Raw genomic sequence first — 15,504 nt, 5'->3', positions numbered from 1 at the left:
TTGAATTCATTATGGGACAGCAGAAATGAAACTACAAATTGTTCTCCTTTGACACAGCCCGTCATTCCACTTTCTTAATATGCACTTGGGTGCTCGGCGATGGGTGCAGGAGATTTACCGTGTAAGCGGAGCTGGATGCAATTGAAATTTGTTTGTTAAGGAACTGAAAAACAGCATCAGCGTGCCCCAGCTTCCTGCATTTGCATGAAACATAAGAATAAAAGCCCGCAGATGGTTTTAGCTGCGTAACGAACCTGCCGTAGGGTTAAGTTAAATTACACCATGTCGATTTAATATTGACGATGGGATTGCATTTGGATTTAGCCTGTAATATAATACTTGGGGGGATGCAAAAAAAACAACAACAACAACAAAAAAACAAAACAAATAATTATTTAGTTATTATCATATTTAATCTCTTCTGATAGCGATCTGATGCTATTGGACAGATAATGTTGCAGTTACACTATTAGATGAAGAAGATTAAGTATTTCATATCCCTTATGAGTGTTTGCAGGTATTTTATTCAGGCTGAATCAACATCCACTTGAAAGGAAGAGCAACCTGCATGTAGCCTGAGAGGTAAAACCCAAGGGGAAACCTTTTTGGAGTGGGATAGCGGAAACTGAGAGTGGACGGTAATAATTCTGATGATTGTATCAACATTTTTTATCAGCTATGATCTTGGCAGTTGCTGGATAGTAAAAAAATAATATATATATTGTATAAAAATAACCAGAAATTATACGTACAAGGCTAAAACGATTAGTGGATTCCTCATTTAGTTGATTGGTTGGTTAACAGAAACGAAACTAGATAGGAAATTTTATGTTGTCGCTGCCGACCAACATCAAATAATTGTTTTACTTTTTCAGTGTGACGCTAAAAGATTACAACTATGGCAAAAGCTCCATCATTATCATTAACATAAAAAGTGCTGAGAGAACGCATTAATTGGCCTCCGCATTGCTATGGGGTTGGTTGTGGGCCGCCAACATTTTTGACATTTTCAAGTGGGCCATGAGTTGGATCCGCTGACGTAGCGTGAACAAATAATCAGAAGAAAAAAAAAAAAAAAAAATTAACAATGATAATCATCATTAGTTGCAGCCTTAATTTGCACTGACCATACTGTACACTGCAAGCTTTCTGTCTCATTTCCATTGTTCCACCGACTCTTTGCCCTATCCTTCATTAGTTGTGGTGATTGTGCATCGTGCTGCGGGTGTGTGTGCGCGGGTGTGTGTGTGTGAAAGCAAACCGGGCTGAGGAACGTGTTGAGCATTGAGTAACATTTCACGGCCCATTTGCTGTGGTCTGCAGAAGCTCCTTTACTGTACGTACCGTAGAGTGGGAGGAGGTTGTGATGAGCCAACGCTGGGCACTCACCGGTGCGTGAAGGGGGGCCTCCATCCTGCTCTCGCCTTCTCTGTCTTTTCTCTCTCACACTTTTCCTACCTTTAAAAACAGCCTTCTGAGTGGTGTTCTGTATGTTTTTGTTTGTGTGTCCGTCTGTGTGTGTGTGTGTGTGTGTGTGTGTCAGAGACCTGTAATCAAGAGTCACTGCACATAAAGGGGGCCTCCAGTCATTAAGGAATTAGTGGGAGGCTAACGGCTTGTTTAGAGAATCAATTAGTTTAAAATGTGGACATGTGGACTCATTTTCACACACAGCTCTACGCGGGAATGTCAAGGTTGTACATTCTGCCTCTGAAGTTAACTGACCCTTTATGATTCTATGACTAGTACAGTCCTGAGAGGCCTCTTTAATCCCAGTCAATGGATTCTGGCCTTAAAAGAGACAGTGAAATGACAGTTATGGTATCTTTAGCTTCCGTAATGGGACACATTTCCGGGGGAAATGGAATATGAGGGACGAGTGTAATTTCAGGACAGATATGATCAAAAGTGTCCAGGGATTTGACTTGATCGCTTGAAGTAGGCGTTATTTAGTGTTCACACAGAGCCTCCGGAGAACCACAGCCTATTTTCTCTATTCAATACTACAGGACTGTTTGTGTTGTTGTAACAGCAAGTGGAGGAAGAGGAGGATGAATGAATCATCTTCACCCACTTAAATTGAAGCATGCTGCACTTTTGGAAAATGTAAAAGGGTTAAGGTTTCCGCCGTTTACATTTACGTTCAAACAGACAACTCTGACCCATCATGTCCCTCTGCTGCTACAAGCCGCAAGCTAATAATGTTTAAGGTGTTTTTCTATGTGATGGGTGGGGGAAGCTGGTCTCCTCAAACCACATTTGAAATGTAGGTAGATAAAACCCAGTGCAGGGGAAGTCACCAAAAACATAACAGAAAGTGAAAAGAGATCAATTTCGCAAAAAAGCTTTTTTTGGTTTTACACTGCATTTGTATTCAAAAACAATTTATAAAAGAGGACGTTGTTGTTGTGACGAAATGATGATTTTTTCCCAGCATCAAAATTCTTCCACGCAGCCTTCGATTATGTTAATAACCACAGATGTTAACACATAGACAGATGCGCACTGCTACACGTGCACACCTAAGTCTATTACACTGCCACACAACAAGACACACACTCACTTACCCATGCAGCTGGGAAGGCTTCCTCTCGGGATGTGCTGTCTGAAAACAAACTGATGGTGTTTAGCTTCACACCCCCTCAGACATGTCCATGCACACCGCTCTGCTGAGAACCTGACTGGTGGGCTCCGTGTCATTGATGCCCGCCTAGCAACATCTGTGCTGACTATCCTCGCACGCTTAGAGCGGCACACATTTGAAAGGCAACACTCACCCACATGGGGACTCACAGTCGCGCACACACACACACACACATGCAGACACACATGTGAACACCCACACACACACACACATGGTATTTGCGGGTGCATGTACGCGCAGAGTGACAGTTTGCAGAGGACACTTGGTGTAGTTATTTCAATTAATGAGGGTTTTTAGTGTGTAGTGATAATTCGCAGGTTTATGATTTCACACATTCACATGGTTCAAGACAGAAACTACTGACAAGCGAGAGATGTCTACGTATACATGGCCCCATGCAGTCCTTATAATGAATATATATGCATTATGTACATGTATATATTACCACACCTCACATATTTATATGCCATTAAAACTGTTGGAAGCTGTAGCGGTTTAGACTACTTGGTAGCTTTTTCACTTTACTGATGAGATTTTGCTGACTGGCCTGCTGACACATGTACTTAACAATGTTGTGTTGTTGAGTCCCTTTTTTTCAATTTTCTGTTGTCAGTTCAGTTTATGTCTGTTAGCTGCGCTGACTATATTCATGTTTATCCTGTTTGCAAAAGGACTGACTTCCTCTATTACTTCTGCCACTACTACCACAATTTCCACCACCACTAAGACCTAACAACAGGTCAGTGAGCCAGTCATAAAAGAGGAGGCTCTGAGCCTCTCTTCTGATTGGCTCACTGTTTTCTGAGTGATCAAATAAAAACATAGATAGACATGGAAATATAGATTTCAGGTAAACAGTCAGAGAAATTAAATCCTGCAAGTTTGGATGGTGGGTCCAGGTGGGCCAGGCTGCTAACATCACAAAGTTACAGCAGTTCTGACGGCTCATTTTGGACTGAGCGCGTTGATACTTTCACAGTATTAATAAAGAACATAGACCTACTTTATAAACAAACAAAAGAAAGACATGGAAATCTCACTTTATACGATATGGGACCTTTAACAACAATATGCAATAGCCTATACTTTCAGTTATTACAAGGGAAATGTTTAACTGTCATTCGTTTTGTAAACACAATTTTTACTTGATCTTTCATTAAGAAATATGCCAGCAAAAGTGAAAACGAGCTAATGATGGCAAAGGGAATGATGTCGTAAGTGGGTGGCAAAAGTAAGAACAACACAAGACCCAGAGCTGAGATTTATTCTCCGTGGCAGTTAATACTGTGTACAACAACAACAGTGCTGTGGGATGTGGCTATACTGAAACAATTTCAGCAGCATAAACACTGACGCTTTACATCAAATATGTATTACACTCTGCTTTAAATATAGATGGGCCAAAATGAATTATGGTAATACATCTCTAGACTTCTACATAGAGTACTAGAGGGATGTGGTCTAGACAAAGAAAAGTGTAATTAAACAGTTATTTCTAGTAACTCGGTCATGGCTTGTTTCAATAATTCCCCCAAAATGAATAGTGATCCCACAAATTGGTTTATATTTAGTAATGCAGTGTTAGACATCCTACTGTACATGCAGGAAACAATGTTACGCAAGAATATCAGCCAATAACAATGAGACTATTAAAATGTATGAAGAAAGAAACATATAAATATATACGTATGTTTTACTTTGTGATATCCACAGACTATGACTAACAATAACCAATTCCCAACATAATGCATGGGTTTACAAACATAAAACAAACCTGAACATTAATGAAATAAGAAAAGTAAAGCCTAAGCAACATTTTTTAGTGGGAGTCTGTTGCACCTCCTCTTCACTTTGTTATGCTTCTGTGTGCCACAATACGGTGACTTGAGAGGATCAAAGTGTTTGGCTGGGAAAGCGGCAGACTTCTGAACTGTAATGCTCCTAAAGCCCAGGGAGGCATTAGCATTGTCTGCCTGTGGCACTGTTACTGCCTCCTTAGCTGCTCATGAAAGCATGAATGCAAAAAGAAACACAACTTCTAAGGGCCACTGGAATACTGTAAAAATTAATTTATGGTATTTGGGGCTTTTTTTTTTTTTCTTCCTTTTTTTTCTTTTTTTTTTTAAGAGTTACTCATGACTCATCGAACAAATTAGAGCTGTTGCAAGAAAGTAATGTAGAAACTGAGAATGCACAGATAGATGTTTTGCAGTTCTCTAAATAGGATTTTATAGTCTCTGGTAATTAGGCAGAGAGACTGTTTATGCACAATGGTACACAGATTTGTGTCACTATAGATATATATATACAGAATGTCACACAGGTGATAATCAAACGTGCAAAAATAACCATAAACGGAGCGACCTGAGTGCAGAGTAGTTAGCGGCGCACACCATATGTGAATAATGAGCCGGGTTCAACTCCCAGCCGGCCAGACCTTCTACTGGCATTGTTTGCCATGGCAGACACTTTTTGTTAGTTTGTTTGGATTTTGTCACTTCCTGTTTTATTTTGTAGTTGGTTTCTTTGTGTGTCTTAATGTTTTTACTTCCTGTCTTGGTCCTGTTTCTCTGTGTGGTGATTGTTTGCCCCGCTCTAATGTGTTTCACCTGTGTTCAATCACCCTTGCCTCCCTTGTGTCTATATAGTCTCTGTGCTCCCCCTTTGTCTGTTCATGTCTGGTTTGTCCTCAGTCTGTTCATGTTGCCCGTTCTGTCGGCTGTGCTATCCCCGTGTCTCTGGTTGTTGTTTCTTGTGTGCCCTCGTGCTTCGTTTTCCAGTTCTTCAGTTAATAAACATTTTTTGCACCTCATTCTGTGTTGGTTGCATTTGGGTCCAGCCTTACCCGCACCGTGACATCTACTGCATGTCAGTCTTCCACTCTCCCCTCTGTGTTTCCTGTCTCTCTCCACTTTCCCAGTCAAATAAAGGCATAAAAATGCCCCAAAAATAACAACAACAAAAAAAAAAATCATCAACACAAAAGCAGCCAAAGTCCCATAAAAGCCAGTTTATGAAAAGATTTAATAGATGACACAAGCTTAATCTCCTTGGGAAGCTTGGGTCATAGCGCCGGGGCCTAAGGTCAAACTACAGTGTGTTCAGGCATAAGGGGATAAACATCCAGGAAGAGGCAGGATGCCAGTCATTGTCAGTGGAAGCACATGCCAGTAGGGGTGGCAGAGATCCAAAGAAGCAAACAAATCCATCCAGCGGTGCAGCGTGTGGAGTTGAGAGAGTGTTTTTTTTTCCTTAATGCAAATGCACTCTGACAGGTAGGAGCTGCAGCACATAGGGTGCAGCAGCAGCAACTAAGGCCCTCACGCACATGATACACATGACAGCAACAGGATTGCTTTGTGTGTGTGTGTGTGAGAGACATGTTAATCCTGCAGAGATGCCCGAAACCTTGAGTTACAGCGCCACTTTGGCCATTGTGCCACCGTGCAGCTCAGATGATGTGTTCAAAGCTCAGTTTCACTTTGTTTTGTTGTCACCTTCCAACGAGCCTTTAATGCGATGACAACGGTCCCTCATAAAACCCCAAATTCTTGCAGTGAAAGACCAAAAGAATGGAAAAGGTTTCATGCACCCTGCTCCCTTCTTGATCGCCTGGTTCTTACATGTCTTCTTCTCAGAAGGAGGATAATTGCTGGTGCTCTTCTTCTATCTTAAACTGAAATACATAATTCATAACTGCCGGGCTCCTTGTTTTGACTTTCAAATGTCCTGGTGCTTTGCTGCTACCTGGCGCATAGCGACGTGACCCCATGCTACACTTTTGCCTCTTTACTGTACTCTGTGCTCCACCTTGCGGTTGGCGCAGCTCATACCACTGATCGGCCGCAATCTGGGACCAGGACCGTCTCTGTGTCCAGCATAGACATGGCTGTGCTTCAGTCATGGTTAGATGTAGCAAAATGAAGACACTGTGTTGTTCCCTGCAAAACACGCCTATTGGTGGCAAATGAGTCAATTTTTGTCAAGCACCGGTAAATACTACGTTACATCTACTAATAAAACGTCATTTGGCTGCCATTCAGCTGGATATGTAAATGATGTGCTCAGTGCTCGACAAACCCCGAAAGCTACAGATTTAGCAAGCGAGAGAGCATGTCTCTTTGTATCCTTATGTCTGACTGGAGGGAGCGTCTTCACACTAGACTTTGAAACTACTGAGCTTCCTGCTTTATGATCTCAGGTTGCTCTAACCAGGGCGAGAATGGAAGTAGTGTGAAGATGCCAAAAACCAGGATGATACAAAATGAATTTCATAGTTGTGGTGAGATGCTTTGCTCTGCCACTTATCATCATGACCAGATTTTCCCCTCCGAAGTAACATTTTAACATCATTATCATCATTTTTTTAAAGGTCCCATATAGTATAAAGTAAGATTTCCATGTTCTTTTTTTATTGTAAAGCTGGTTTAGGTTCTGTATTAATACTGCCAAAGTAAGAAAGCGCTCAGTCCACAGAGAAATGCAAACAGCCTGTATTCAGAAACTGAGCCTTAAAACAAGCTGTCAGGACTTCTGAAACTTTGTGATGTCACACACAAAACAGTCACCGCTCTCAGAACCTCTCTTCTGATTGGCTCACCGACCTGTTGTTGCTGGAGCTCCAGAGAGAAGACTGAGAGGGGAGATGTAAAACTACACTGAGATGGTTTTTGGTTTTTCAAACCACAAATATATCTTCTTATGGATATCAACACTTCAACACTAGAAATTAAATGATCAATTAATAAATAATGATTACGTGTGAAATATTGCAGTTTAGATGTGTAGTTCCTTTTCATACAGCAGCCCAAAAGTTTTAGTAACTTTCTCTAAGCACTAAACTATCAGGCAGGAAGAGGAATCCATTGGTGGATATAGTGTCACAAAAGCCTGGATTAGTATCTAAGTGATTAGTAATGGACAGAGAGAATTTGCCCTGTGCTGCTTTCATTTTGTGAAAAAAGAGAAGTCACTTCTGCACAGTGTTCGGCCTGTTAGATAAGCCCCCAACTTCACATCATTCATTCCCAACCCAAACCACGTATTTTTAGAACATTTGGAAAGTAAATTGAAGTGTCTGTTTTGTATTTTTGTTCGTCTGACCAGATGTTCTCCATTTACATATTTGGCTGTCTCCACTGTCGACAGACTATTCAGTGTGAAGGAATTAATAATTTCCTAATGCTGAGAGGCACAAAGAGAGGCTGATAGCATCCCTAATGAGCGAGCTGTACCTTGCAACTATGTGGATGGCGGGTGAATATCAATAACACCTTTTGTTCAGAGCGTCTTGGGTTTATGACTTTATTCGACAAGCCGAGTCAGGCCAGCTGATGGGCAACATCACATGGTCCTTTCTAGACCTGCAGTGAATATTAAAAAAATATAGGCTCATCTCTCTTTATACATGGTGGCCCCTCCTCTCTGCTTTTTCTGTCTTCTGCCTCCATTTTCTATCGAATACGATCACAGACAGGCTTCCCACGCACGTATGTGCACGCACGCTCACACGCCCTCTGCACGAGGCCAGATTTATGCCCTGACAATCTGATAGAATCCACTGAAACGCTAAGGAGTTAATATCGGTTAATTAATTCGCTGGACCTGTGCAGGGAGCTGTGAGCAGAGCTGAGGAGGACTGCGTGACGGGAGACGAGGTGGTGGCCGGTGGTGTGGCGGCTACAGCGATGGCGGCGGCGGCGGGGTTGGTGAGGGGTTTAGTATCTAAATGAGGGGAGTAATCCACTGAGTGCCTATAATGTAATGAGTCAGTCTCGCTTAATGGAGTCTATTTGAGGAAGAAGGAGGAATGGGAAGGAAGGAAGGAAGGAAGGTGGCAGTTCTGGAGGATGGGTTTGTGGACTTAAAGGTGATTTTTTTGTGAGAATGTAAGTCATGCCAGTGGATGAGCGCGCTCTCAGTGGCGGTTTTTATCTGTGCGGTTGCTGGATTGTGATGCTGCAGTGCATCATGGAAGTGTGTTACTGTAAAGCTCGAGGTTACAAATAACACTTTTTTTTTTTCTTTTTTTTTATATCTAAAACAGAACTGGTGTTAACGCTCTGAGAGTGGCTTTATCTTAGCCCTGTGGTACAGGGTAATTCCTGAACTGCCAAGCTGCGTTAGTGCAGACGATTTCCATTTGACTTTGAAATCTGTGCACACACACGCACACACACACACACACACATAAACACACACTTACCCCCCCCCCCCCCCCCCCCCCCCCAGCCAGCATATATCTGCATTTCATTGACACAGTCCTTTTTTAAGAAACACTCGTCCTAAATTCTCTCATGCTCCCTCAAATATAATTTCTCTTATCAGAATTACTTTATATGATAAGTTGAATAAATGTACAAGGATTGCTCGTAACCGATGACTCAATTGTTCTCAAATGCACTTTGTTGACTTGTCTTCTCCTGCTTTGCTTCCCTGGGACGTCATTTAGAGTCTATTTGGGATGACTAATAGAGTATAATTTGTTTTCCTGTTTGCACCTGTTACCTTTCCCTTCCACTTAAAAGGGGTCGAAAAGAACAATGTGGTGGTATGTAACCATGCGGCTAATTCTGGGTCTGATGTGCCAAGGTTCTCAGCAACCTGCCACCAACTGTTCGCTCTGGGACTGTTTCTTCAATGAAAACTTGTCTGTTGTCCAAGGTAACAAGACCATGTTTCTGGTAGGATGTGTTGCTTTTGAGATTTTTTCAAATGTTACTTTTTTTATGCTTTGGAGGAGCCCAAATTAAATTCAGTTCATCTGATTGACAGCACCAACCTCAGAGACTGATATCTCAAAATCTTGGCACTTAAATCCCAAAAGGTCTGCATGATGAGATACCAACAGACAGAAAGTAGAAAGGCATGCTTTCTTGTAAATTAGATGAACTGATTTTTGAAGAAGTGGATCTCTCTTTTAAACATTTTTATTTAATTTTTTTTTTTCACGAAGCGCTGATTAAAATCTTCCTCTGACGGATCAGGTTAAGGTTAAAAAATAAAATGTCAATGGTGTGCAGGAAAGACAGTTGCAGTTGTGACACTTCTCTGCATCCAACGCCTCCTCAGGAGTCAGTGGTTTGTATTATTCATGTGTCTTCCGTGCTGGTGTCGTATCTGTAGCTCCTGCTGTTGTTGTGTGGCTCCTTGTTGCCTTGTGTGTACAGATCTGATGATCTGTCGCTCTGCCAGGCTGCGGTGTTTAATCCAGGTCAGCTGCCATCTTACCCTGCTGTTTTCACGGCCTGTTAGAAATCGCTTAATTGGCCTCTTTTTCTAAGGCGAATAAGTGTGTGTGTTTAAAGTTAGGGATAGACGGAGTGTCACAAGAGTCTCATCTGTTTGTTTGGCACTGCGTTACGGTTCGGGGAAGGGAGCACAGGACCAGACGCATAGCCAGATGTGACGAGTGCTCCTGGCTGTGACCACAAGTGACATGGCACTGAACGGACTGCAGACCTATTTGCTCCAGCTCTTGTACCATAAGATGAACACAAAGGCATCTGTGGTTTTTGTCATCTGCGGCGGTGATTTTTGTGTCATTCACATGCAAATGGGTGACATCTTATTTTTGTGACAGTCACAGTGAGCATTGCCAGTTGTGGACAGGAACGACACTGACATCTACATGAAATGCTTCTCACATCTGTATAAAAAAAAAAGAAAATAAAAAGGATATGTCGCAGATTTTTCGAAGCACACATATTTTGGAGGGTCTTTGCAAGCAAACGGGTTTTGGGTATAGTAGGAGGCTCAGGTGGTCACCATGTGAGGATGATTACAGAGGGCCGGCACTGAGCTGCCAGACTAACTGTGTCACACAGGCACAATGAAATGTTGTGTAACAAATTAGACGCACTGGAAAAACGAAACATTGTTAAAATATTTATTTGAAAAGAAAACAGCTGTGGCTGCTGTTGCTGTAGTTTATCTAGGGCTTGTTAGATGTAGTTTTAAAAAAAAAAAAATACAGTAATTAATAATTTATTTTTAAAAAGTTGGTTCACCAAGATCACATAATTTTTTTAAACTGAAAAATACTCATTACAAATTAAATTTCTCTCACTTCCAATCGTTTGGGGTGAAAGGCAGCAAACCTCAGCTGGAGGCCATAAAAACAAAACTATCTGCATGGCCTGATAACACAAGGTTCAAGTAAGGAAGATGTATAGTGTTTTCCTTTTTGTTATTGGCTTAAACATATTTTTTCAGTGGGCGAAAATATGATTTGAACATTAAGCATTCTGTAAACTCTTGACGTAACTCTTCACTCTTTAAACTCTTTAAACTCTTGTGCATAATCATTTCAGTCGTTGATCACCAATTTTCTCAGCAAAATCCGTGTTTTGGTTTGTCACTTTGCTGAGAATCTGCATGCCTAACATTTTTTTCTGTGTCCCCTTTTGTTCCCTCTTCTGCTTCTTTCCTTTCCTTCTCTCTTTTACAATCCTGCTCCCGTCTCCTCCTCCTCTTCCTCCTCTCTGCTCGCTGTCCGTGTGAACAGGTCCCCCACCAGATGGGCGCGCTGACCTTCTACCGCTATGAGCAGCCTATCGTAGACTACTGCCAGGCCCATCAACCCCTGCGGCTCAACATGGGCTATGAGGGACCCCCACAGGGCCTGGAGGGCCTGGAGGACCTGGGGCCGTGTGACAGGGGCACTATACAGACAGTGGCGCTGCCCGCCGTGCCCACTGCTGCCAGCATGGGCGCTCCTATGCCCGGGCCCCGCTCTCCCCCACCGCCCCTCAGACCACCGACTGAAGGCCCCAGCGGCGGCCCTTTCCCTCCCGCCGAGCGCACCGGCACACTCAAATTTGGACGCTAGCGAGCCACGCCTGGGTGTAAGAAGTGTGGCTAGGGCCTTTGATTCACCATGACTTTGTAATGAAGGGGCAGGCGAGCTGGTTATTCAGTGGGGCCTTGTTTTCAGAACATGACTACGTGAACTAGAGGACTAAAATTTTCAGATTCTGCCTGGAGGGATTTTGCCATCTGAAACACACAGTCTCACCAATATACAGTAGAGGTTGAGACATCATTGCTGATCATTTCGATTTCCTTTTTTTTTTCCAAAGCACCTTAATAAAAACATATCACGACTCACCCATGGGAGGTAATCCAGAATATGACAAATAAAAAAAAAATTTACCTTGTTTCCAAATCTGGTCTTTGCCATATCCCAGGTCCAGTTCACGGCATAATGGCAGCCCACTTGCGCTGAGTCAGGAGTGAAAGGGAAAAGTGCAATAAACACAAGTTTCTCAATCACAAAAAAGTGACAGCAGTGACATAAACGAGACGGACCTATAGACATCATGTGAAGAGCAGGAGGCTTCGTACTGTGATTATTATTCCGTTTTTTGGTCAGTAGTCGGTAATGCAGGCAAATCAACATCGTTATTTCATAAAGATGAGTCATTTTCTCAAGACAGGTTAACGACAGAGTTTCTGTTTGTTTTCGTTTTTTTTGCTCTCTTTGTTGTCTCTGGATGTTGGGTTTTCACGCTTCAATTCCATCAATGTGCATGTCAAACCAAAGAGTTTACTTATATTTTCTTTTAATGCACATATGCTACTTTAGCCAAGGGCGTTCTTAAAATGCCAGCCGTGCTACTAAAACTAGCCTCTGCCAGCTCACATTCACAATTTACAACCAAATGTCCTGGTGGTCGGAGCTCGTCTTCACAGATTAACTGAGTAGTGAAGCATTACACACAAGTGAGGTCGTGAAACTGAAATTTTAAAGAGTTTTTTTTTTTTTTTTAAATCATAGTGATGTATTGTACCTGGTCCTCCCAAAATGCAGTTGAATTGTTATTCGTGACAACAAACAACAGAAATATTTTAAAGGAGATATTATGGCATGTTCCATAAACGTCTTAAACACACACACACACACAGAACATGGGACCTTTCCACATCAGAATGGCAGGTCTTTGTATATGATTATATCCCAGCTGAATGACTCACTATGCTTTAATGAGGTAATCATGGGGAATTTTTTCTTAGTGGTAAAATAAGTACATCTGAATGCAACTTATTGTACATATTCTTAAAAAAGGTCCACTTTACTGAAGGTCAAACCACTCTCACTGCCCCGAACAGTCGTTTGAAACGTTGTTGAGTCAATGTTTGACTTTCATCACACCGGACAGTTTGGAGAGCACCGTGTTGCCGGGTTGGCAAAGCTCTGGCCGTGCGCTCCAACTGTCTCCCCTCCACCACAGAGAACAACAGTGCCTAGTGGGAGCATGTTGAACCAGCACGTTGACTTCTCTTTGACCTGCGTATGAACCTGTGGACTGCACTGGGAATATTGCCTGACATCTCCCTTTTTTTTTTTTCTTTTTTTTTTCTCCCCCAAGAAAGCGTGCCTGCGGTGCTGGACTTTATTGCACTCGGTAACCCTTTGGCCACAGTGTCGAGCACTTCTACTTATTGACTTATGGAGCTGATGAAGACTTCAGATACGGGCTGTGATAGCCTGTCAAATATCATCTCCGGCTTAATCCAAGCTGTGCTCTGGGGTCGTTTTCTACATGTCAGTGGACAAACTCCCGGGAGTTGTGGAAAGCAGTGCTCGGTCCTCCCACAACGCAACTGATTGATCCACAAGATGAAACTGCGAGGGGCCAAACTTCCCCACATAAAACGTGGGTGTATCCTCAAGATAAAAGAAAAAATAGGGTTTTTTCTTTTGGTTTTGTTTTGTTTTGTTATTTTGTCTTTTTGGCTTGGAACAAAAAGAGACAGTTTTTGAGGTGTTCACAGATGATGTCAAGAAATTCTATAAGACTAATCAAAGGACAAAAATTGAATAGAACTTATTTATCGTGTAAATAGTGAATCTTTAATGATGAAAAAAGAAAAAACAAAACGTATGAACTTCACTTCTTCTGAAACACAAACTGCTTGTGACCAGAAGAGGAGCCTTATTCACTTTCCAGTGGGAATCTGTTGACTCGGTGAAGAGGTTCCTACTGCGACGCTCCTGTTGTTTCGATGATAAATATTTTTCTATCTGCTCCCGTCACTATTCTGCCATTCCACCATTAAACAGAAATTATATTAACTGAAGTTATTTCTCAAAATCCAGTCATTTTACTGAATCACACAAAGAAGGGAAGATTGGGAGGCCTGTTATTGCGATGTAATTAAAAAAAAAAACGCCAAACCTCATTGTTCTGACTCCCGTTTGAAATGTTTGAAAGCTCATCGTGCAGGAGGTGGCCGTATGATGTGTTGTTGATCCACTCCTCTTGTTTAAGAAGTTCCAACTCTCTCTGCCATTTTAAGGTCTACTCGGGGAGAAGAAGTGTGCTATTCTTTATACCAAGAGTTTAACTTGTGAAAGATTTTTCCTTCCTTTTTTTTTGATGTGCCATTATTTTTGTTAAATGTTTTACCGAACACCAGCCCCCAAAACAACAAGTGACCCTAAAAAGTCTTCATGGTTCCATGACTAAGGAGGGTTCGGTCCCCTTCGTGTACAGGACATTGCATAAAAAGCAGTTGATTCGCTCAGTATGGTTGCTTAATAGTGCTGGTGGAGTTTACTTTGTAATAGCAGCTGTGCCAATGTCTTTATAATGGGAGCTCTCTCAATTCTATCCATGTATTGTCTTGCCTTGCTCTATATCACCCCTGCTAACTCCTTGGCCTGAATTTCATGTCTGCCTCTTGGTGACTCGGGTGAACCTGTTTAATGATGTTCTATTTCTGTCCGCATGCTGATATTTTGGGAAACTACACCCAGTTAGGGAGGAGCGCTGAACCAGAGACAAACAGTACAGGAGATAGTTCCCGTCTGGTGTGCCCCGAAAACCAGACGCACATGTCATGGGCAAACTTCACTATTTTTTAAAGCAACGTGTTTGCTGAACCATACCTGCCCCCCCGTGTCAGCTAAACTAGAATTCCCTGGCCATTGAGCCGAGAAGAAGGCTTGTGTTGGGCTCTCACTCCAGGGACAGACTTTCCCTTTAATAGTCTCCTGCTAAAGCCCAGTGCCCCACATGTAGTAATTACCTCCGTTTTCATAGCAGCGATACTGGTTCAATTCTCTCTAAACACAATGATCAAAGCCACTTCGCCCATCATGTGTAATTAGAAAATGCTAATAAAATCTGTGTATGCTCACAATTAAATCAACTACTAATAAGCAATTGATTAATCATGACTACCTCCCTGATAAAATTGGATATGTTCAGTGGAATGTTCGAATCGTGCTGCCAGTAATTATTTTGTCTTTTGTCCATTTGTTTTTGCCATCAGAGAGCTGGAAGCACAGGCGCTGCATGCTAATGATGCATGTTTGAGCTGAACTCCTGGACCGTCTGCGCTAGCCCCGCAAAGCCAGCAGGCTTTATTTTCTCTTCTGCTTTGTTTGTTTATGGTTTTGTACACCCCGAGCTCCCCACCCCGCTTCACTCTTGGGCTCTTGAGTTTGGGCTCAAGTCCACACTAGGAGCATTCCCCCTCCTTTCTTCTTATCCCCCCCGCCGCCCCCCCCCCTTTCTTTTCTTATTTGCTCCGGGTGGGGTGAATAAAGGTCTGCAGAATCGCAGTTAAAAAAAAACTTTCACATTTCAGTGTTTATGCTCAGAGGAGAAGCTAAATGCAAATCTCAAAGGGGAGAGGGAAAGCAGAGAAGGTACTGTACAAGATGCTTTACAATAGGGAGGACGTTGAGGGACATATATAAGTGCAAGGAGGTTTTATTCTATCACAGTAAAGGGTTTGTGATGTCTCTAAATGTCCCGGGCAGCTTTAAATCTACTGTAAGTTTGTACGACACCAAACATCTTCAGCCAGGGGTGGGATGGGAACCCCCCCCCCCCCCCCCCCCCGCCTCG

At 42.4% G+C, this 15,504-nt stretch overlaps 1 protein-coding gene across 1 annotated transcript in view; it reads left to right on the top strand.

Moving 5' to 3' along the window:
• Positions 1–11,733, top strand: part of LOC111655940 (leucine-rich repeat transmembrane neuronal protein 4) — a 98,860-nt gene extending 87,127 nt beyond the window's left edge. Inside the window, exon 3 of the mRNA XM_023407508.2 lies at positions 11,151–11,733. Within this exon, the coding sequence (XP_023263276.1) occupies positions 11,151–11,474 (324 nt within the window). The 3' untranslated portion in view covers positions 11,475–11,733. The remainder of the gene's footprint in view (positions 1–11,150) is intronic.
• Positions 11,734–15,504: the final 3,771 nt, after the last annotated feature.

The sequence above is a fragment of the Seriola lalandi genome, unplaced genomic scaffold (genome assembly GCF_002814215.2).
Source record: "Seriola lalandi dorsalis isolate HSWRI2012SDOR001 ecotype SW California unplaced genomic scaffold, Sedor1 jcf7180002054337, whole genome shotgun sequence".
Taxonomy (NCBI): Eukaryota; Metazoa; Chordata; class Actinopteri; order Carangiformes; family Carangidae; genus Seriola; species Seriola lalandi.
Note: the sequence above shows the minus strand (reverse complement) of the source record. Positions and strands in the feature narration are given on the sequence as shown.